We start from the raw sequence: 24177 nt of genomic DNA on the forward strand, positions 1-24177 counted from the left end.
TTATAGAAGCCAAACACATAACAAATTTTAGACATTAATAGAAACAAGCTTTAATTAAGGTGAAACGGAGCTGGCAGAGGATATTAATTCTAATGCATCAGTGCCAAAAAATTGGTTGCAGAGAATATGAGGAGAGCTTTGGTCTTCTTGACATGCTAATGGAAGCAAGGCACCTGCACCCAGTGTAGCCGGTAGCTCATTCAGCGATGAGCAGGGACGATTAGTCCCACCGAAGAAAGCTTCTGACAAAAAGGTTGGAGCACATTCTCCTGAGCAGTCGTGTTGGATTTGAGTTTTGAAGAATGAGCTTCCTTCCAGGCAGTTCCACACGGGCTCCTTTCTCCCATCACCGGGCACTTTTGTTTTCAAAGGTCTCCTATTGGTTTGCTACAATGGGAACAGCTTGTCATTAATATCTATAATGATTTATTTTTCTAAGCAATTAAAATTGATTTCTTAAAGCTATAGCAGCTCCCTCATTAAAGAGGATGAATCACTGAATAAAAAATGCGAAGGCTCTGAGTGTGAGGGGCGTGCTCAAGTTTCATTTGATTTCAAGGAAAGGCTGTAGGGCAGGAGGGAAGCAGGGCAAGATCAGTGCCTGAAACTGGGTTGTCTCCACACGAAACCCATTACAAGAATGGACCGTTCCCAACAGCTGTACTTAGAAAGCCTGAGCATCCTTTTCCCAAACAAGCAGCAAGCCTGAGGGGTTTTGCATCACCAGCTTGTAGAAACAGATGCAAATATAGGTATCCTGTGGCTTGCACACCTGCTGCTAAATATTTAAATGTGTTTGGAGATCACATAAATTTCTCAGTGGTTTGTGAAGAGTTTCATGAAGAGTTTTATTGTTTACAGCACTTCTGTAATTTGAAAATCAGAGTTTTAATGGCCTGTACTTACTGCCTCATTTTTTTCATTGTTAAATACGGCAATGTTATCAGACCTAAACCCAGTGTTTTTTTTAATTGTAAATATTAATTTCCATCTATAAGAAAGTATTATTTTCAGATGTTCACCTTTTTCATCTCATGCATAAAAACAGGCTTTCTAAAAACGAAAATGTCCTTCCACACTTTGAAAGTTATGACGGAAAGAAAAGACAAAAGTTTTTCTTTCCCAACAGGAATTTTTGATATTAGGTGTGATTTTTTTTTTCAATGTTGTTGTTACTTAACTTGAAAATGTTCCCGCTTTTTTTTTTTAATAATACCATGAAGCTAGTGAATGAGGCCTATTGTTTAAGACTTTCAGTGTTTCAATATAGCCTTATTACAACATGACCAAGTAAAATTAGAAAATCCTGAAATGAAATAAAGAATTTTTAAATGGGTGTATTAGGCTTCTGTATCCACGGCTATGTTAGTGATCACAGCTCTTAGCAGACACCATGAACCTTAACCGACAAAGGTATGAAAACCAAACATTGACATTAGTAGGATTTTACTGCAATTTACTGTTCTACTAAGTACCGATGTAGCCTGTTGATGAGAAAATCTTTATGTCACTGAAAGGTGCAGTCTCACACAAAGGCGCACGTATAGACAACATCTTTGCAGCTTATTTTTCAGATACAAGTTTGCATACTACTTCAAAATACAGTGAATGTTTTTCCAGTCATCTATCAGTTTTAAAAACGGGGAAGATGGCAGTGTTTACCTATTACTTCGTTTATCATTCCACAAACATCGTAATTTTGGGTAGTTGTCAGGGCGACTAAATGAAAGAAATGGAGGAGCAGGACAAAACGTACCAATAATAGCTGAATTTCTTAAGATTTGAAATACTGCCTTAGGCTAGAGTGATACTTGAATTAGTAGAATTATTTAAGAAGTGATATGAATATTTCAAATTAAAATTAAACCAACAGTAAAATAAGCTAGTTACACCAAGTATGATTGACTGTTGTGCTTCTCTTTTTTTCCTCGCCAGGATTACACTTTGACTATGTATTTTCAACAGTACTGGAGAGATAAGAGGCTGGCTTATGCTGGCATACCTCTCAACCTCACGCTTGATAATAGAGTGGCGGATCAACTCTGGGTGCCTGACACTTACTTCTTAAATGACAAGAAATCATTTGTGCATGGCGTTACCGTGAAGAATCGAATGATTCGCCTTCATCCAGATGGAACGGTGCTTTACGGCCTCAGGTCTGTACTTCCATGATGAAGATTTAATCACTGTTGTTATGTATTGTTGATATTTGCTTTCCGGTACAAGGTTATTACAAACATTGGGTAGTGTATTATGTAACCTTTCCTGTAACTCCAAAAGATGCCTGTAGAAAACAAATGACACACTCGATGTTTCTTAATTTTGCCAGAAGCGCCTTCAGTCAGGTTTTATCTGTTTCTGTAGAGTCACCATATCTGGAAAGCCCGGTGGCTATAGGAAGCAGAAAGGCAAACATTAATTGTAAACCTGAAAATTTTGTCCAGAATACAGGCAGTAAGATTGAACGTGGGTGCTTATGTTGTCTCTTGATGTGTCTGTAGTCTATAAAGAAAAAGCTACAAGCAGCCCTGGCTGAGTGGAGTCAGCCACAGGCAAGACCGTGACTATGGGTACCTGCAGTGATTTCTTCAAACAGGGATGAGCACTGCGATGTGTTACATTTCAAACCAGAGGTACAAAGTGACCTTACGTTATCCTACTTTCTGCGTATTTTAGGCTTGACCTATGTTTTCGTTGTTTTCTGTCATAGCTTTTAGGGTTAGAAATGCTGAAAAATCCTTCCCTTATAAACATAATTACACTAACAAACATCTTAATGGAAGACTCGGCAGTATCAAAAAGTTGCTTTCTTTTGACAGGTTATTCCACTTGCTCCAGTGGTTTAAACTCTACCAGCAAAACAAGTCTTTGCCAGTGAAAGTTCCATTTCCATCATCATCCACCATTGTATTTTTACGCATAGATAATACTCAAGATTGCAGCACACACATAGTACAGGATTAGAAGTCCCTAGTATAAAAATGAATGAGATCTGAAAAGTGGTTGAGATGGATTATGTGACTAGTTTACCTGCTTTTGGTTTTTATCAACAGTTGAACTTTTTACCTGACTTGGCTCTTGGACTATAATTGGATGAATCTTTCTAGAAAAAATGAAAACAAACTCAGTCTATTATGAAAGCTGAAAGAAGTTTAGGATGTTCAGGAAATGTTGTCTCTATACTTAACTGTTTTTAGCAAAAAGAAGCTTTCATCTTGCATGCTTTTGACCAAATACGGAACACTGCAGGTTTAGGATTCTTTCCACAAGTAGTTAAATATCAAAAAATTATGCAAGATATTTTTGTGTCCTTTATGGTATCTCAAGAACCATCCCCACAAGCAATGTAATTAAAAAGTGATGTAGATTAGAAATCTTGTGATCGTAATAATGTATAGAAGTCTTTCTGCCACACTAAAAACATTTGGAGTCATTCAGGTGAGGATTATCTGTCATAAAATAGTGTATTTGAATAAGTTAGCCTCCTCTTCTGCAAACCATAAGCGTCCACAAGCAGATTGCTTATCACTTGATAGTATTTGCTCGGCAGGGATTTCACCAGTGGCTCATGTGTGGCAAACTTATTTCCATTCCCTTTCTTCTGAAAGCACACAATATCCACATTCAGATAGCCATGGTGTGAAGTTAAATCTTGGCAAAATACAGGACATTGTGATCAGAAGGAAGAAATTATCTGAGCCTTAGCCCTGTTGATTTAAAACTTGAGCTTTGTGTTGCTCTACCACTAGCCAAACTTCTTGTGTTGTGGCTTCAGAGCATCCCAATGGTGTTGGCCTCAAGCCGCAGCCTAGAGGCCATGATTCATCCTGTGGGCTGAGACCAGAACCCGGCATTTTATGTGCCACGAAACATAGGGTCGCTGAGAATAATAGGGGAAATTTTGGAGGGTTGCAACTGATTATAGAATAACCATGGAGCAAAGTAGTTCCTCAAAAATTTATAACGGAAGTGATCCCGAGGCCACACTGGCTCTGTGTTCTCTTCTGAGCAATGCAGAATTTATCATAGTTTTGAAAGACTTGACCTTCAGTTATCCAGGGTGCCTCGCTACTTCAGAGAAAGCAGTTTGCTACTGCCGCAGAAGTCTGTGAGGGTGAGCAAATGGGGCAGGAGCTTTTTGAAGCTCAGCACATTGCTTGGGAATTTTTTTCTTTGGGCACGATACTGACTTTGTCCTACCTTGTTCAGAATAACATACAACACATATGATCATACAACAGCTTTTTTTTCATAATAGACCAAAAAAGAAATAATGACATTATAGATTGGGGATCAAAAGTAGAATCTTTCCGGCTACTTGTGTTGCCGTATTTAGATCTCTTGTTCTCAGGCAGTACAACGGTAAACGTTATAACTAAATAGAGTGAAGGAACAGATTGGTCGTGTCTGAACAGACTCACATATTTATCACGCAAATATAAAACACGATGGATGTTTGCAAGGTAAAAAGGTTAGTTGTGATCAGTCAGACAAGGCTACCACACTTATTTCTGTTCTTTTCTGGATGAGTGTATTTCTGTATCAAGATGAGAAGAGGATCAAGTTAGCCATCAGGACTGTGACCTAGTCATATGAGAAGTATTTATATTGCTTAGACTGACTTACATTGCAAACTTACGGGGGACAGAAGATCACCTCCTGTCAGTTGTTTATGCAGCACCTCCCGGCTGCATCCCCACATCACAGGTGGGATTCCTATACAATATATCAAAATAACCAAAGACAATCAGCCTGGTAATAAAGTAGCAGAGAAAGGTAAGAGAAGCTGTACCCAGAGGACAGACAACTGGAGTAGGGAGTTTTAAACAATTAAAAATATTTCCTTTGTGTATTGCTTTCACCCAAAATGTATGTATAACAGTTTACCGCTTTATCTTTGTCTGGCTCGTAATTGTTTCTCTGTCACTGCTGTGATGATGAATTCTTGAAACCTTGTTGTCCTGCTGTGTCAGGCAGCATCCCATCCCATAAAAAATAAACCTGCTCTTCTTGGGAGTGTGCACAAGCCTGAGCAATTAAAATTTGCTTTCGGTGAGCATTTGTGCAAGTTAAATTTGGTTGCTTGAATGTTCATTCAGGAGGGACCTCTGAGCACTCAACTTTTAGTAGATGCGGTAAATCTGTTTCTATCTATATCTAGCTGTATCTTCTTTTCTAGTGGATATTTATGAAATTAAAAGCATGCGTTTTGCTGCAGTGTAAAAAGTTTCTTGAGCAAGAATATGCAGTTTCTGGTGTTGGAACTTGTGACGCAGAACCCCTACAGTATGTGAACAGGCCAAAATAAAAATACATTCCTTAAAAAGTCATAAGGGAATTAGTAAGTTGAATGCAAGTTTGCCAGCTGCATATTTTTTAATAATTCTGCCAAATTAATCATTTGTAAAAGTATGTTTTCTGTATGGCTGGCATTTAAAGCTAGTTATACAACATAATAGTTAAGATGCTGGTACCACACTCCCTCTTGTATCAGCTTAGCTCCTGAGGATTCTGCTGCAGGATCTTAAATGAGCTGTAGATCAGTGTCGGGGAACGGACTAAAGCACGGGATAGAAACCTCGTAGCAGCAACGCCTCAGTGTGCCCGCTTGTTTTACTTGGAGCACAGTTATCAATTGATTCAGGAACAAGATCATTTGATTGCACAATCAGTATGGCTTTCTAAAGCTGATCACTGCTAAGACCTTGTTCATCAATGATCACAGATTTAAGACTCAGTTTTCTCCTCTAAGACCCTAGGCTATTACTAACTTTATATGCTAAGCTAGAGCAGCTAGTAGCCGTAATATTGAGGATGCATTCATGGATATAAGTAATAGCCATGTGACTAGCACCTTGCTTGAAAGTCAAGAAGGGCACTTGTAGACATTCAGCGCAAAGAAAACATCCCCCTAAAGTGCAGAGCAGCTGAGGAATTGTTATTTGTAAACTATTCCAGTCCGCTGGGACATGTGCTAACAGAGGAACCAGAGCATCTCCCAGCAGACAGCTGGAGGAGGGTTGACCTGAAGTATCCTCCTGTGATACAATACTTGATCTCTCTGAAAGCTTGTGGGATTAACATCAGGGTATTCAGAGGACACACGGAGTGGACAGCAGTGCCAAAGGCATGATCATGCTGTAGATATATCTGGGAAGGACAAAGATCAGGTGTGTGCCTTCCTCACTGGCTACTGGTAGGAGCCCAAGTGAGAACATATGCTGAGTAACAGATCCTTAAGCTTTTTCCTCTCCTGGCACATCCATTGCCTTTGTGTTCATACAGCTGTCTCTCCCTTTGCAAAGAATTTATAATATTTTCTTGCAAAAGCACTTTCTCAGTAAGAGAAAGATGGCTTCTGTTGTTCTATGAGATAGCTATAACAGGCTTAATTCCTTCCTTTGGATATTATGTGAAGTTATGTGTCTGAAATAACCTATATGCTAAGGATAAGCATTTTTCCTTCCTTTTCTGGGAGAATTGGACAAGGTATTCATAATAACACCAGGTTTTTCTTTAGTGTGAAAGAGTTGAAGAAAGGCACCTAACTACTTTTCTCCTCTTGAAATTGCACCCTGAATTTTAGACTAGTTTACCACATTAGAAGACTGTCATTTCTGAAGGTTAAGGGATTAAAGAGAAAGCTTCAAAACTGAGAAAACACATGGACAAAACCTTAACACTGAGGGTTCCAGCTTTTAGAGGTCCATTTAAGGCATTTCCCCTCTTGTATTATAAGCACAAGATATCACCAGAATATTACTCGTTTAGGAATTAAATGTGTACAAGGTCCATGTCTTGTTTGTATCAGAAAAGGATCATTAAGGAGCAGACCTAGTCAGGCCCAGAAGACAATTTAAATGTGAAATTTATATGACTCCATTATAAAGAAATGATACATAATAATGTACATACTCTTGGTGAAGGCTATGATTCAGCAAAACACTGAAATACACTGAAAATTAATTGCCAGCCTATGGTTATATCTGTCTGAAAGTTAGTACAAATAGATAAATAAATTAATTTAAAAATAAAGTGCAAATGCTGTGTGAAGCTGTTAGTACCATTGTTTTGATTGTACATGTGTGCTGTTGACGCTCCTGATATACAAGAGCTGGATGAAAAATGCAGATTCATCATTACTGACGTGTTTTGCAAATTCATCATTAGTGTGCTAAATTGCTGCATTAGAAATAAAAAAGCAAAAATATATTGTTATTTGGGTATAAACGTTAAAATTCAATATGGTGCTTCATTACAAAATCCTTAAATTTGAAAACTCGAGAAGTATACTCAACTTTGAAACAAAGCGTTTTGCTGGACTTAAGACATTTTTTCAACATTTCAGTTTTTTCTAGAGCTGCCACAGAATCAAGAAATCGGTTATTCACACAGCTCTGATCATTTTGACGTTTGTAGCAGACTTTTTTCGCTTCACATTTTCTGATATAAAGTCATAGTATTTAATCTCAGCAAATTTTTATGTAGTATTTGCATATGCAGATAGGTTCATTGAACTCCAAAGGGACTGGTTGCATAAGGGTAAGTCACAGTGAGTTGTTCCATTGCAGTCAGTGTAACTGCTGTTGTATTAAACTGCTGCTCCGTGTAAAACAATGAGAGCCCTCACTTTGAAAAATAAACAACAACAACAACAGAACCTGGATTACTTGCTGTACAGTAATTCTGTTTGGTGTTTGTATTTCAGAATCACAACCACTGCAGCTTGTATGATGGACTTGAGAAGATACCCATTAGATGAGCAGAACTGTACTCTGGAAATAGAAAGCTGTATGTACATAAGTAAATGCATGTAAAACCTAGTTCAAATGCCGGGCAGTTTTCCTTTTATAGAACTGTGTAATATTTACAGTGGTATCTATAAACACTATGTGAATCATGCAATTACCACCCTTTGGATTTTTTCTTTGTTTGTTGATTTGAGTTTTTTAAAAAAATAGAAGGGGTCATCCATTTCTAGATGGATGGATACATCCTAGAAAAACAGGTTTAGGACAGAATGAAGCCATTTATTGCTCCAACCTGACTTGGCAGAGGCAGTAACTGGATGCTTATCTTCAACACAAGAGAATGAATGTTCATATTTTAATCAGATTCATTTTCAAGAGGGCAAACACTGTGATATCATTTTCTTTCAGTGTGCTGTATTATGCGTGGATGGTCTTGCCGTAGGTCCCCTCCTCCGCTTTCAGATCAGCCCCATTTATGATTTGAAATTCTGTTCCACGTGGAACCAGATTCTCTCTGCTACCTAGTCATGACCTAGGATTGCAATATTCAGGTGTATATTTGCACTGCAAGAGTTCCTGCTCCATTTCTGCTGCTGGCTGGAGATTGTGGGCCAGATACAGAAAATAGTAGTGTATAGTCTGTAGTCCTCCACTAGTCCTCCACTAGAGAAGCTAATGGAAATGGTGCGATTCGCTCTTTTTAGTGTGAGTGGAAAAGATCTGCTTGTCTGCATTCATTGAATAATCCACCTTTTCCTTCCTGCTGATTATCAGCATAAATATACACTTGGTTTCAGTGTTAAATGCGTATGATGTCTTAAATCATGCTAAGCTGCAATTTTGCAGATTATTGGGTAGCATTTTCTGTCTCATTGGGGCCATTAGTCCTTATGTGAATTTTAGGAGAGTGATACCAAAAAAAAAGAAAAAAAAGGAAAACAGAGTGTTTTGCCTCAAATTCCAGTGTAGACTGTAATGGTTCTTTGGGAGACCTTCCCACAGGCATACAGAACAAAATACCATACACCACTCCACCACTCCAGCAGTTCTGATTCTTTTCCTTGTCTCAAATGACAAACTGTGTCTAGTGTGTTTGAAGCTACATTTGAGTCTGCTGTTATTTCTGATTTACTCTCCTTCTTTCCCTGCAGATGGCTACACAACTGATGACATAGAGTTCTACTGGAGAGGTGGAGATAATGCAGTCACTGGCGTGGAGAGGATTGAGCTTCCTCAGTTCTCCATCGTGGAATATAGACTGGTGTCAAAGAATGTTGTCTTTGCCACAGGCAAGTATTGTCATTTGCCCATTTATTGTTTAATTTCCTTGTGTACAACAATTACTGGTTTGTTAATCTTAATCATATGTAGTCTTAGCACTGTGTTGTGTGTTTGGCTAAAGAAATGACTTGATAAAGCCTGAAGGTAGAAGCCCATGAAATAGCATTTTTTGTTTGTTTTTCTTGTGTGTAATACTTAACCAGGCGCCTAAATATCTATGATCTAAATAAATATGAAGTCATTCACCTCTGAATCATCAGTTTAAATGTAGCCTACAGGGTTCCTGATCATACATAAGTATGTTTTGGCATCCTAGGTCAAAACCCCACCATTTTTATGAACACCTCCCTACAACTTTTCAGTGTGTGTTTGTTTTGTTGTTGTATAGTAAATGTAATGCCTTTTATATCTTGATTTGCACTGATGGGTATATAATACTCTATACATAGCCAATGCTTTTATCATCATTGTTACGATGCTAAAATTAAATCCCTGGGTTTTCTCCTTGTTTCCTTGAAGATGTAATAAAAGGGACTGGTAACTCACAGCATTGGATGCCTTTGGGTGACAAAGCACAATGTTGATTTACATATTTAATGTTAGACACCAGCATAGGAAAATGTCATGTATGGAAAGACCAAAGCAATACAGAAAGCCATCAGTAAGTGTGGGGCCACTATTTGGAACCTCCAGATTTTCAGTACTCTTCAGACCACAGGAGTGTGCTGTTCCATCTGTCCCAGCACACTAGAACAAATGAAGCACAGCTCTATTATGTTTGTAAGCATCACTTCACCCACTCTTTGGACACAGCATCTGTTTCAAAGTACACAGAAACACAAGTTGTATTTCAGAACAAAATGTAAATATTGCTGGGATTGAAATTAATATGAGGGGGTTTGCCAACTGCTGCTGTTCTTGTTTATCGTTGTGAACGGAAGGGTGTTTTAAAGAGAAATCAATACTCTAATCCTATATCCCTCCGTTCTGCAGCCAGTGTTACCTTTGGCAGCAAAGGCTTACCTGCTCCTCCACAAGACTGGATATACTTTTGTGGAATGGCTCTTTGAGCAACAAAGAGAATACAGAGAACTTATTTGGGAAGTTTTTATGACAGTCCAAAGCCACCTTTTAGCTCCATAGGAAGTATTTAAGTAAAGACATGATTTAATAATTTAGAGATGAGAGAGATTTGTTAAATTCAGGAAAAAGAGAAATCCAAAGAGCTGTGAGACAAATATGAGAGAGAATGAAAACTAAAAGACATTTATATGACTGACCAAATATTCAGATTTATAACAGTTCTTTCCAAAATAACTTGTGGAAGGAGTAAAAAAGTCTCACGCTTCAGGGTTGTAAGACAGCTTGACATTAGGGAGTAGGATGAGACAGTCACAGAGAACAGATTACTCCGTGTTTCTTATACCATTTTCTGAAGCATATAATTTTTGTCACTGATAAAGACATGATATTGCATTTACTATTATTTTGGTCCAGAACATTATGAAAATGCTTGATTAATTATGAAAATTTGTGGCAAGTATTTCCATGCAGGGGAAATGTCACATTTGTTTCTCAAAACCACATGTTTAATTGTAAATCTGAAGCATGCCAGTGAATCTGATGGATAAAGTCAGCACACTCCTTTCAAATTTCTTTCAAGACTCTACTTTTTTATGGTTCTAGTAATTAGGATCGGTTTCTATATTTTTGTGGAAAATAAGTCAGGCATGCTTTTTTTTTTGGCTTTTAGGTTATTGAAGTCTCAAGGGAAAAAATTAGTTCTTTGAGCACAGTATCTCAGTGAACATTTCAGAGATTTCAGTACTAGTGTGCTTTGATTGCAGAAAACTAAAAGAAGACTTCAGAGTCTTGCCGTAAAGAGCTTTTGGAGTAGTTATTTCTCCTATCGTCCATGAGGAACAGTGCTGTATAATCTTGTGTAACTTATGCAAACGGAAAAATCTGTTCCCATAGTTACTACTGAGAAGCAACAGTAAGCATGAGAAAAACCCCACAGATAGTGACATAAAGTTGTGCAGGGCTGCAGGAATACTGGAGGAACTGCATGCATGTTGATGTATAGCATTGGAGTTAAAAATTATCTTGCCAAATTAGCAAAATGGGTCTGGAAAAAAGTATAAAAGTGAGTAGAACTAGTACAACTAATTATTCCTGTCCAAGTTCAGGAGAGGGAATACCAGGTTAGGCCAGATTTCTGTGTGTAGAAATCTAGGGCTTACTATTGGTCTCAGACTGAACAGGAGCCAATAGCATCTTTTGGGGAAAAAAATCCCAAACCCTACAACCTACAAGGAGTCTGACTTGCATTGCTAAGGCCTGAGCTGCGTATTTGTGGTCATGGGTAGCACTCTTCAAGACAGCTGTGGAGCAACAGAAGAGGGTCTAGGGAAAATCAGCAAGTAGGAAGTCTAGAAGATGGAATACATGAGGTTGACAGAGAGCCAGATATGATCATGTAGTTTAAAAAAAGAGAACACTTGGTGGTAAATAAAGTCTTCAAGTGTCTAGAAGGCATCTGCAAAGGCATAGGGAATAGGTTGTCCTCTTCATCCATGCTGAAGAGAAAGGAGTATTTAAATTGCTTTGAAGAAGAAAAATTGGGTTTGACTGTCCTTCTAACACCAACTGAAGGCCATACAGGCTACCATAAGACATCTAAAATGCATTGGATGCCTATGTGTCAGTAACTAAGTTAAATCCATAGGCAAATGATATCAAATCAGTGCTATCAATGGAGCTATTCAGCTCTTGAACACCTCTATTCTCTCAAATTAATAGCTCTTAGGACACTATTCAGTTGCCTAAACATAGGTATCTTATGCCTCTTGACGTGCTGTAGCTGTTGGTAACTGCTTAGCGGTTAGGCTGCTGTTCCAGAATCTTACAGCCTTGTGTCCTATATTCCAAACTAATGCTTCAGTATTAATTACTTAACTAGTATTAAGTTCATTCTTCAGTGGCTTAATGCATCTCAAATGGCATTAGACACCTCTATACAGGCAATTAAATCACATCCTTAGAATCAGCTGGCTGTATGTCTAGATCTCCGTGGTTTACAATGAGAGCTTATGCGCCATCCATGTGTAAATACCTGCATGCAAACACCTGAAATTTAGTGCCTAGACCTGTGAGCTGAATCTGCCTCCTAAACGTTTGTTATGCAGAAAGGCTGAGAAACTGAACAGAAATAGGTCAAGGGAGGTCATCCTTCCCCTCTGCTCTGCACTGGTGAGGCCACATCTGGGCTCCCCAGTTCAAGAAGGACAGGGAACTGCTGGAGAGGGTCCAGCAAAGGGCTACAAAGACGATTAGGGAATTAGAACATCTTTCTTGTGAGGAAAGACTGAGGGACTTGGATCTTTTTAGTCTAGAAAAAAGAAGATTGAGGGGGGATCTTATTATGCTTATAAATACTTAAAGGGAGGGTGCCAGGGGGATGGGAACAGTCTTTTTTCAGTGGTGCTCAGTAATAGGACAAAAGGTAACGAGCACAAACTTGAATAAAGAAAGTTCCATCTTAACATGAGGAGGAACTTCTTTACTTTGAGGGTGGCAGAGCACTGGAACAGGCTGCCCAGAGAGGTTGTGGAGTCTCCCACTCTGGAGACACTCAAAACCCGCCTGGATGCCATCCTGTGCAACCTGCTGTAGGTGACCCTGCCCTGGCAGGGGGGGTGGACTAGATGATCTCCAGAGGTCCCTTCCAACCCTGACCATTCTGTGATTCTGTGATTCTGTGAATGGGGATATGTAAAACACCACCTAAAATCTTCAAGATGCACAGCAGTCAGATCCAGATTAGCAACCTCTTGGTAAGAGGAGGGTAGTCTTAAAAGATCTGAAAATTAATTATTTGCTGTATTCTGAAAGATCAGTCTGTAAAGTACATTTCCAATTAGCCAAAGAACTCTTCCCAGAAGAACAGATTAAAATAAGAATTCTGTAACTGACCAGCTCTTTTATCTTGGTTCATACTTGGATAAAACAGCAAGAGACTAATTGAGCCTTGGAGCTAGATGTTTCAGCTTGCTAGCTTTTAATGAAATTGAAACAGAAACAAGTAATTACTTTTTACCAAGTGCCGAAATATATGAGAGGAATATTTTGAGCTCAGTTATTGATTAAGTATTTGTTTTCATACCCGAATTCTCAATACTGTTAGATTTAAATACTTCAAGCCAAATTCTGTTACTCCTGTACTATTTAAATTAGCCCTCAGACGTCAACATGTTACATGAGATGGACGGGGTAACAAATCTGGTCCCTGAACAGCAACGCTGTTCTTCAGGCAAAAACAAATTTTGATGGAATGTTAACAACTAGAATTTCCTGGTAATTAATCTCCAAATGTACTGAGCTTTAATTGACAAATCATTATCCAAGCATAATCAGCCAAGTAACAATGTAATTGTTGAGCTCACTAAGAAATCCATTTTTATTAAATAAATTACACAAGATGGTTTGTTCTTAGATAAATAAACATCTGGACTTACAATCTTTGTTCCATGCAGGTTAGGACCCATCCTTTTCACTGAGCTTTAGCCATTGAGACAAAGAGGAGAAAATAAATAGGGGAAATAAGGAATGCTCCTTCTTTTAACTCTTTTTTTCCCCCAGATTCCTGTGGTCTGTTTGCTGGAGGTGAGATATTATAGCGGGTGGCAGGCAGGGCCAATAGAACATCTGTGAAGGCATAAAAGCAATACAGGTGAAAGTAATACAAACTTTTGTAGTCTCTGGGAGAGCTAGCTAAAGGAGAAATCTGGTTGCATAGAATGAATAAACAGGGCTACCAGTTCATGTTTCAATTTCAACATGAACTATACAAAGACCAAATTATTCTGAAATTTCCTGAGATCCAGACGTCCCAATAAAATTTGAGCTTGGAAAATCACCACAAAACAGGACAACGTTCTGTTTATCTCTATGAAACTGAACAATGTGTCAACTCCAGTAAGTAGCCGTGATGCCAGGAAAACTTTTGTTTAGATTGCCCAGGAGCTACAGACCCTCAAAACCTGCCCTGAGACTTGCAAGGCTGGGATTCATCTTGCTCTGATTTAAGGTGGATAGAATTTCAGTGTCTACATATGAACTAAGTGTCTTGGTTGATGGGAATCTAGTCAATACAGCCTGTGGAGTCTGGAGACAAATTCAGTCCACTAATAGGAGACTCTTTTAGGAGATGCATTGCTCTCTAGGTTTCATTTATGAGACTGACTAGATGAACTGACTCTCCTGTGAATGTAATTGGAGCTTAGACACCTAGCTCATGTGTATGCAGTTAAAATGAGTTGCTTAATCAACTGCTATTTGAGATGGCATAGGGCAGCTGCCTTAGTCTCCAGCTGCTGACTGAAAAGAGTAGGGCTTTGTCATATCCACCAGCTGCGTGCTGGTGTCTGAGATATCATAGGACATCTCAAAAGGAAAAGTGCACCTTCAGATTCACAACTGAATCTCTCTGTTACAGTCCAACTTGAACTCTAGACCAGGAAGACAGCCAGCACTGACAGCCTTGGCCCTAGGTATGGTTCTTAGGGTTCCAGGTTCAGGGCAAAGAACCTGGTGCTTGAAACAACTTTCTGTTGACATCTTTGGCCTTGAGACAATCTGGCTGGAGAGTCCACCTTTAAGGCCAGGTCCCACTAGTTTCAGTAGTTACCTTATCTCATTAGATGGAGGTGGTGATGAGGTAATGGATGTAGGCCACAGGTGAAGCATTCAAGATAAATGTCTAAAGTTCGCTCTCTTATACTGTTTCTCAGTTCAGGATTTCATTACTGAACATTACTGACATATGTGACACATTACTTTTTTTTGCCTGCAGTATTTTTGGAAGAAAAATTCTGTCTAGCTGAAATTGATGTTAGAGGTCTTTGAATCTGTTCTGAAGGCTTTTCCTCACTGGGATTCATTACAATTTATTTTTGACACCACAGGTAGCATGTTTCTCATAGTTCAGATATAATTAAGAAGTGCCATCTCATGAACAACTCTTCCACGTAAATATAAAACTATGCAGGTTACTAATTCTCGCAATATAAATACTATACATAAAACTGTGTATTTGGATAAGCATTTCACATGGAGACCTAAGCATCTGTTTTTAAAAACTGACTGGTGCTCACCCATCTGTTCAATAATCTAGAATAAGTTACTCTCTCTTTTCTTCCAAAATACAAATTGCTTGGATATCACTATATTCACTGCAAGGTTTCTTTTAATACCAACCAGTAATATAGTGAAGGCGTTTTCCCTACTGTTCTGCAGATGTCATACTACCCCATGAAAAGTGCATGCTTTAGTTTCTACGGAAACTGAAGACAGGTATCTGCAAGTGTCTTTTCTTCAGTATAAATTAACACTGTTTTCCCCTCCCTTTCCTCAGGTGCCTATCCAAGACTCTCACTGAGCTTCAGGTTGAAGAGAAATATTGGATACTTTATTCTTCAAACCTACATGCCCTCCATACTGATTACCATTTTATCATGGGTGTCATTCTGGATCAATTATGATGCATCAGCAGCAAGAGTTGCCCTTGGTATGTGCTGAGAACGAGTGGGACATTAAATTGTCAGACCGAATGTAGCCTTCGGAGATTGTTAAAGACTGCAACGTGATGTCAATGTTTTGATATTCCAAAATCATTTACGTCAAAATCATGTCATCCAGTATTGCCTCAAAAGTGATGAGTTCTCCCCTGCATGCGAGAATGTAGCTGCCACTAACTCTGACATGAGCTGCTCATACGGGTCCTAGCCTTGTTCTCATCAAAGTTAATGTTGTTGTCAGTAGCTTCAGCGAGGGGACCAGCTCCAGAATCATACTCCAAGGGCTTGAGCGTGGGCTTTTAGTCCAGCTCATTGTGGGAAGACAAGTGTGGCTCCAAGCCTCCACCTGAGGTCCTGGCTGCCTTAACTGACAATGGCAGGAACAGACCTCAAGAACCATGTGCTAGTCCAGAGCACAGGGGCACATCAGCTACAGACCACGACATCCCGCCTAACCCTCGGAACGCATGGTATGCCAAGGGCATTTTTATGACAGCTTAAAGCGCCATTTACTTCATGGCAGAAAAAACATGGATTTGGCACAGGTTGGTGATCCTTGTCCAAGGCCTTTTCAGATCAAAGTATCCTTTAGATAATTAAGGTAGCTTCAAAATATCTCGCAGGAAATATTTCATCTATTTAGCAGCATACTCAGGGATAGCTATAGACAAGGAGAATTAAATGGATCCATAAATCTTTATGACTGCTGCTGCCTCTCATCTCATCCCAAATCCTGTCTTCAACCCCGTGCTTCCCAACAGCACATACCTCTTATGAGTCTAAAGCTGATGTGAATGGTATCAAAGTTTAAAGGCAATATGGCTTTTTTTGGACATATGTAACTGGCTCTGAAACGCGCAGTGCAGAGGAGGATAAGGCCTGCTGGCTTAGGTATTTGTTAGAGAAAGAATTCCCTGTGCGGTCCTGAGGGACATGGAGACAAGCTTTTACTCTACCCCTGCAGAAAGGCTGTGTTCTCTGAAAGAACCTTCACTTCCATATTTTGCTTCTGTCCCTGATCCCTCAGTGCACGTGCTGTCTGTGGTCCAGCCTGTACTGAAACAAGTAGTTCCCTCAACAGACAAAGCCAGGCACGGAGCAAAGGCCAGCTCATTCCAGACACTACGTGCTATGGACACTGCAGGTAGAGGCTGATAAGGGCTGATCTCAAGACAAGTATTCAAAACCATCATTCTGTTCAAAACTGAGGTTTTGCTAGTTAGTCCTAGAAGTTCCTAAATTTAGTCCTTTGAGTGAGTAGAAAAATAATCTCAAGAGTTCTCACTCTTGGAAAGGGCTGTAGTCACAAGATTATCCTATTTTTATATGATAGGTGAGTGTCAGCTGCTTCTCCTCCAGCTGTGCTTTAAAATAAACTATTGATCTTCAGAAGGGCCTTTGCCTGCAGGGTGTCAGGATCTCCCAGAGGATGTATTTCCTTTTGGTTAGTGATAGCCACTTTTCTATTCAGTGTGTTTAATCTTCTGGATCACCAAGAGAGCCACCAAACTCTCCCCATGTGGTGTTTAAGGTCTTATCTCTGGAATCTAGATTACAGCTTGGGAACGGGCATCAAAAATGTGGGCATCATAACCTTCACTGGGCAGGCTTCTAAGTCCCATGTGGACCTATGTTTTGGTAAGCATCTGTGGGATGCTAGTGAGATGTGTTAAAAGGAATCTGTGGCGTGTCTGATACATGAAACAATTGGATTTTAGGTGATTCTTTGAATCCCTTATGGGAAGCAGCAGCAGGTAATCCTACAAGGAAAGAAGCTAATTCAGACAAGTGAAATCCCTTGGGCTGCAAACATATGATAGTGTTTGCTGCAGTCCTCCACCCTTCTCACCCCCGTTCCTTGTACTCGCATGGAGGTTTTCAAGAGACTTTGTCAAAGTTTCTCTAGGTAAAAATAATGTTATCAGCTATACTCCTTATTTTACAGCAGAGCTGGGTGAATTATACCCAATAAAATTTTTAAATAAGCTTGTGCTGTGTGTCTGCTGTATTTCAAGCCATGAAACATCTGACACACACTTGTTTCACAGTTTAGAGGAAAAGCACTGAAAACTGCATGATGCTGACCTACTAAATATACAAAATATCTGTTACAGAACCTCATAGGCTGCTACTACAGTTCCCTGGAGTGACACTTTACAGCGACAGCTTGATTTTGAGTTATGTTGTCTTTATTTCTGTCTCTTCAGGTAAAAGAAGCTGTGCTTTATAATATGGCAGCAATTTTCTTTTGTTCTTTATTTTTTTCTGCCTGCATTTTAGTGACTACTTACAAACTGATGGTATAATTATGGAATCAGAGAAAATAGTAATGGAGGGGACCTATTAGAATGGCTTGCCTCTTTTACCAACGTAGACTTATTCCACAAATCTGTGTTTTCAGCCACCTGTGATTTGCGATTCCCATAAAATTTCCAGCAGAGATACAGACCCTGCAGTTTATTGTGAATTCAAGCAGACTGACAATAAATTTGCTTTTCTTACCAGCTTTTCAAAACAGTGCTCTGTAATATATTTTCAGGTGCTACGTCCATCCTTAGGTAAATAAATGAAGGTTTGACATACCTTATAGATTTTCTAGATACTTTATTAGTGTCCGGTCGATCACAATAAAAATGCTGCTCTCCCTCCTTGGCTTTTCTTTCCACAAATGCACATACCTGTCTGCCTCTCGCTGCTCACTTCACTTCTTTCTATGTTGAAATTAGACTATTGCTCTAAACTAGTCATCTCAAATCCCTCTTCTGTACTGTCCTTTCCTGAAATAGGTGTCTAAAACAGACGGGATGAACTGGTCTAGAAAGGTCCCTGTCTCTCCACTCACTACAGCAGGGGCCTACAGGACTAACTTCAACCAACTGCTTAAGTCTTAGAAATTTAAAACTGCATGAGAGGAATCTTTCAGCTTCAATGTGAATGCTCTGCCTTATTATGTGCATACAGTTTTATCTACCCAGACCCCCAATTACTTTTGTTACATTTTAAAAAGTTCTCTGCGATGTGCTGAGTAGCACCGTGCTGGAAGAGCACAATTTTTAATGCTTGGCAGACTATTTGCCTTTCTGTCGCACATCGGTTTGGTCTTTGTGGAGGAGATCTTCAGTACAGCTGCACTGGCTTCCATGAAGCTACGTTAACTCATGGCAGCGGTGCCGGGCCCCCTTGTTAGCTGTTCCCCCGATCATATGAAGGAAGTATTGTATCAGAATAACAATGCGTGAAGCATTACTTTTACTTTCTTTTGCAGTGATGTCACCTGAGAGAGATCTTACACAAATTTTTAAGCTTCTTCACACTGACGAGGCAGATTTGCCAAAAAATGAAAACAAAATTGAAGCATGATCTGCTTAGAGTTGTAAGATATGTGCTCTCTTTTTTTTCTTTGTGTAGGAATTACAACTGTGCTGACTATGACAACAATCAACACTCATCTGCGAGAGACTTTGCCTAAAATTCCATATGTTAAAGCCATTGACATGTATCTTATGGGCTGCTTTGTGTTTGTCTTCTTGGCCTTACTTGAATACGCCTTTGTCAACTACATTTTCTTTGGAAAAGGCCCTCAAAGGCAGAAGAAACTTGCAGAAAAAACAGCAAAGTCAAACAACGATCGCTCAAAGTTTGAAGGCAACCGGGTAGGATTCTTTAATCTATATATAGTTTCTCTTTTCTTTTATTACAAAATCTAACTGTATGAAACAAACAAAAAAAGCTTGCATGAAAACATCACCAACATCTCCTTTTTGTGGACAAACTTTGGCATTTTTTATTCAAGAACCTACACAGAAGAATATATATGCAGAAATGGAAGTGAGTATGATCTGTATGACAAGTAACTGTAAGAAGAAGAAAACAATAGAAGTGCAGCTAGCTAGAAAATAAAGGCCGAGATCTACAAAGGCATTTATTTGTCTAAATCAAATATAATTTATTTTTTATTTTGTTTAAGTACTATGTAAGGGAATCTGGGATCTGGGCTTACTTTTTCTCACTTCACGTAGAGCAGACACGTTTAGAATGGGAGAGAACAGATAAGGGTTAGTTCTGCCATGCTAATTAATTGGCCAGCATAACTGAACTGCCATGTGTGGCATCGTCATCTGCTGCTGTTTAACACCAGCAGAAAATTACGATTCCAAGAGAAACTTTAAGATTGGTTTCTGAAGCACAATATTGGCATGGTGCGTGCTGATTACACTCCAGCCTGTTTCCTTGCCTGGAATATTACTTCATCCAATGAATACCCTTTTTTTTTCCCCTTTGGAAGAAAAATTCAAGGTATTCAACACTATATGATGTCACCAAGCCATGTCAGTCTGAATAGAACATCTTTTTTGTCTAAAATGGTCCCAGTGAGGCTTTTTCATTCTGTTCTGTTGAGTAAGACTGGTTTTGTATCAGCTATAATTAGAAGAGTTCATGGTGGCAAAACTAGTACCTGTTTATTGAATACCAGCATCATAAAAGTAATATCAAACTGTATTTTTTGATCCTAATGATGATTCCCACTATAGTAAATGTAATGCACACCTAATTATCAAGACTCATATCTGTGAAATAATTTTTGAACCAGTAAACTCATTTTTGTCCACTATGTTATGAAACCAAATTCTCATCACAGTTGGCAGTGCTGCTTAGGACTTAGTTAGCAGGAAGAATTAATCCCCTTTCCTGGAAAAATAAATAGTTATAATAATAAAAAAAGCAGATGGGAAAAAAAAAGAGTACCACAACTGAAAGTAATGGAGAAGATTTTAGCTGCAAGCAGGTAATGCAGATGTTCTCCCAAAGGAAACCATCTGGTGAATCTCATCCATTTAAATGATTTACATAATTCAGCACAAGCCTTGTTAATGGGCCCAATAGCACCCCATGCCTGCCTGTTCTTCTATCTTGAGATCAATTGGTCTGTATTGTCAAAAGAAGCATATGTACCTTAACTAATGAAAATGAGAGGTCTTCATCATGTAACTTTTATATCCCATATCTGATCATACAGTACATCAATCTTCTTTTTCTCACTTCTGACTTACAACCTTTCCTTTTCTTTCTGGACCATCCTAAGCAAATATTGTGGACTGTTCTGACTTTTCTGCTGGTTTAATATTGACCATGCATGAATGAAATTACGATACAAATTCAGCACACCAGAGCTGAAAGAAGAGTGTGTTACTTTGTCCCTTGGAGTCCCAGCTGTAAGTCCCAGCTGTAAAAGGGAACTCTGCACGCTTTGTAGGAACGCATATGCTCATACTGACTGTGAGTGTTTGCTGTTCAAATTACACAGGATAAATAATGAGGTATGGTCCCATTCTGTGTGGAAAACATTTTGTCTCCAGGCCTCAGCTGGTGAAGTCAACAGAGCTTTGTTGCAGTCACTGGATTCAGTGCCTTCAGAGAAGCGGTGCCAGCATACAAGGAAAGACAGGGACATTAGGTAGAGCCGATCAGAAATCTTCCTTTGAAACAAAGCATAGACAGAAAATGCAGATTTGGTTGATTTAGGATGTTGAATCTGAGTTTCTGATTTGAGAAACAGTGGCAAATGCAAAGCAGAGGGGATTGCTCAGGGTAGGTGAGAGGTCTCTGCTTTCAGGATGAGCAGCTCAGGGAAAATCCATCTATTAGACCTACTTTGGACAAAATTTACTAGGGCTTCCAGACATGACAGCCCAGAAACAGGAAAATGGTTTCCGTTGTTCTGGATCATGCCCACTGTGTACCATACTTTACAGACATCCATGGATGTAGCAACATCCAGGCTTGCTGCCGTCAGATGGGATTCACCTTTCTGAAAGGGGCAAGAGGGTCTTTGCTCACAAGCAAGCAGGGCTCATTGACAGAACTTTAAACTAGGCTTGAAGGGGAAGAGGGATGACACCAGGCTTGCCCATGACAAGCTGTGGGATGACACACCGAGGTTAGAGGGGCAGGGTGCTAGTGAGGGCCCTCAGCCTGTAGCTCTGAAACGTGCTGGCTACACTGCAGCACACTTGAAGTCTTACGGAGATGAGCGAGGGGCTTCTGAGGTAATAGGAGCCAAGAGGGAAACACCAGTGAAATTGGAGAAGAGGAGACTGAGGGGTGATCTTATTAGCGTTTATAAATATATAAAGGGGGAATGTCATGAGGATGGAGCCAGGCTCTTCTCAGTAGCAACCAATGATAGGACAAGGGGTAATGGATTCAAGCTGGAACACAAGAGGTTCCACTTAAATTTGAGAATAAACTTCTTCTCAGTGAGGGTGACAGAGCACTGGAACAGGCTGCCCAGGGAGGTTGTGGAGTCTCCTTCTCTGGAGACATTCAAAGCTCGCCTGGACTCCTTCCTGTGCAACCTCATCTAGGTGTTCCTGCTCCGACAGGGGGATTGGACTAGATGATCTTTTGAGGTCCCTTCCAATCCCTAGCATACTGTGATACTGTGATACCTCAAAGGAACTAAGGGCTGTTCCTCTAAGAAGGTGACACAGCTGACAGCCCAGCTGGAGTGCCTCTACACCAATGCGTGCAGCAAGAAAAACAAACAGGAGGAGCCGGAAGCCACTGTACTGCTAGAAAGCTACCACCTAGTTGCCATTACTGAAACTTGTTGGGATGAATCCCATGACTGGAGTGTGGCTGTCAATGGCTGCAGGCTGTTCAGAAGGGACAGGCGAGGAAGGAAGGGCGGAGGCGTTGGCCTCTACATCAAGAAACGGATAGAGTGTGAAGAGCTGTCTGAAGAACAGCCATGAGCAGGTTGAAAGCCTATGGATAAGAATAAGAGACCGAGGCAACAAAGGGAACCTTGTGGTTGGTGTCTACTACAGGCTGCCTGATCAAGGGGAGCCTACTGGCAAAGCCTTCTTACTCCAGCTACAGGACGCATCGCACTTGCAGGGTCTCGTCCTGCTGGGGGACTTCAACCACCCCAACATCTGCTGCAAAAGTAGCATGGCGAGCTGTAGGCAATCCAGGAGACTCCTGTGATGCATTGAGAATAACTTCTTAAGGCAGACAATAGACAGCTCTAACAGAGGGGATGCGATACTGGACCTGTTGGTCACCAGTGAAAGTGAGCTAATTGGTGATGTCAAGATTGGAGGCAGCCGGGGCTGCAGTCATCATGCGCTGGTGGAGTTCACAGTCCTGAGGGATATGGGTCAGGTGAAGAGAAAAGTCAGAACCCTGAATTTAGGAAAGCAAAATAGCAGCTGTTCAAGGGACAGTGTCCCTGGGACACTGCCCTCAGGAACAAGGGAGCAGAACAGAGCTGGCAGATCTTTAAGGACACTTTCCTTAGAGCGCAAGAGCTCTCCATCCCCAGGAGTAAGAAATCAGGAAAGGAAGGCAAGAGATCAGCATGGCTGAGTCGAGACCTGCTGGTCAACCTAAATGGCAAGAAGGAAATGCACAGGCAGTGGAAGCAGGGACAGGTGTACTGGGAAGAGTATAGGGACGCTGCCCAGCTGTGTAGGGATGGGGTCGGGAAGGCCAAGGTGTGGCTGGAGCTGAACTTGGCAAGGGACGCAAAGAATAATACAAAGGGCTTCTACAGGTATGTCAGCCAGAAAAGGAAGGTCAATGAAAGCGTGCTCCCTGCATGAGCAAGACTGGCAAATTGGTAAAAATGGACAAGGAGAAGGCTGAGGTAATCAATGACTTTTTTTGCCTCAGACTTCACTGGCAACCCCTCTCCCCACACCTCTCGAGTGGATGGGCCGCAAGGCAGGAACTGGGGGAACAAAGTCCCTTCCACTGTAAGAGAAGATCAGGTTTGTGACCACCTGAGGAACCAGAACACACAGAATTCTATGGGACCTGACAAGATGCATCCCAGAGTCCTGAGGGAATGGGCTGATGTAGTTGCCAAGCCACTCTCCATGATATTTGAAAAGCGATGTCAGTCAGGGGAAGACCCTAGTGACTGGAAAAAAGGAAACAATGCACCCATTTTTAAAAAGGGTAGAAAGGAGGACCCTAGGAACTACCAACCTGTCACCCTTACTTCTGTGCCTGGGAAGATCATGGAACAGATCCTCCTAGAAGCTATGCTAAGGCACATGGAGGACAGGGAGCTGATTCAAGACAGCCAGCGTGGCTTCACCAAGGGCAAGTCTTGCCTGACTAACCTAGGGGCCTTCTATGACAGAGTGGCTACATCAGTGGACAAGGGAAGAATGGTTGTAGTCTATCTGGACTTCTGTAAGGCCTTTGACACAATCCTCCACAACATCCTTCTCTCTAAATTGGAGAAAGATGGATTTGATGGGTGCACTGTTCAGTGGAGGAGGAATTGGTTGGATGGTCGCATCCAGAGGGTAGTGGTCAACGGCTCAATGTCCAGATGGAGACTGGTGACAAGTGGTGTCCTTCAGGGGTCCAAATTTGGACCAGTACTGTTCGATATCTTCATCAATGACATAGACAGTGGGATCAAGTGCACCCTCAGCAAGTTTGCAAACAGCACCAAGCTGAGTAGTACAGTTGACACACCTGAGGGACAGGATGCCATCCAGAGGGATATGGACAGGCTGGAGAGGTGGGCCCATGCCAGCCTCATGAAG

The 24177-nt window shown here is 40.5% G+C and overlaps 1 protein-coding gene across 2 annotated transcripts in view; it reads left to right on the forward strand.

Annotated features, from left to right (window-relative positions):
* The window catches only part of GABRB3 (gamma-aminobutyric acid type A receptor subunit beta3), a gene marked incomplete at both ends in the record, with an annotated part of 200300 nt that overhangs the window by 165415 nt on the left and 10708 nt on the right, over positions 1-24177 (forward strand). For both annotated transcript variants that reach the window (XM_082495459.1, XM_082495460.1), the window contains 5 exons: positions 1936-2156; positions 7709-7791; positions 8903-9040; positions 15448-15600; positions 19019-19263. In XM_082495459.1, coding sequence (XP_082351585.1) covers positions 1936-2156; positions 7709-7791; positions 8903-9040; positions 15448-15600; positions 19019-19263 — 840 coding nt within the window. The remainder of the gene's footprint in view (positions 1-1935; positions 2157-7708; positions 7792-8902; positions 9041-15447; positions 15601-19018; positions 19264-24177) is intronic.

Source organism: Vanellus vanellus (assembly GCF_965231255.1).
Source record: "Vanellus vanellus genome assembly, chromosome: 1".
In the NCBI taxonomy this organism is placed as follows: Eukaryota; Metazoa; Chordata; class Aves; order Charadriiformes; family Charadriidae; genus Vanellus; species Vanellus vanellus.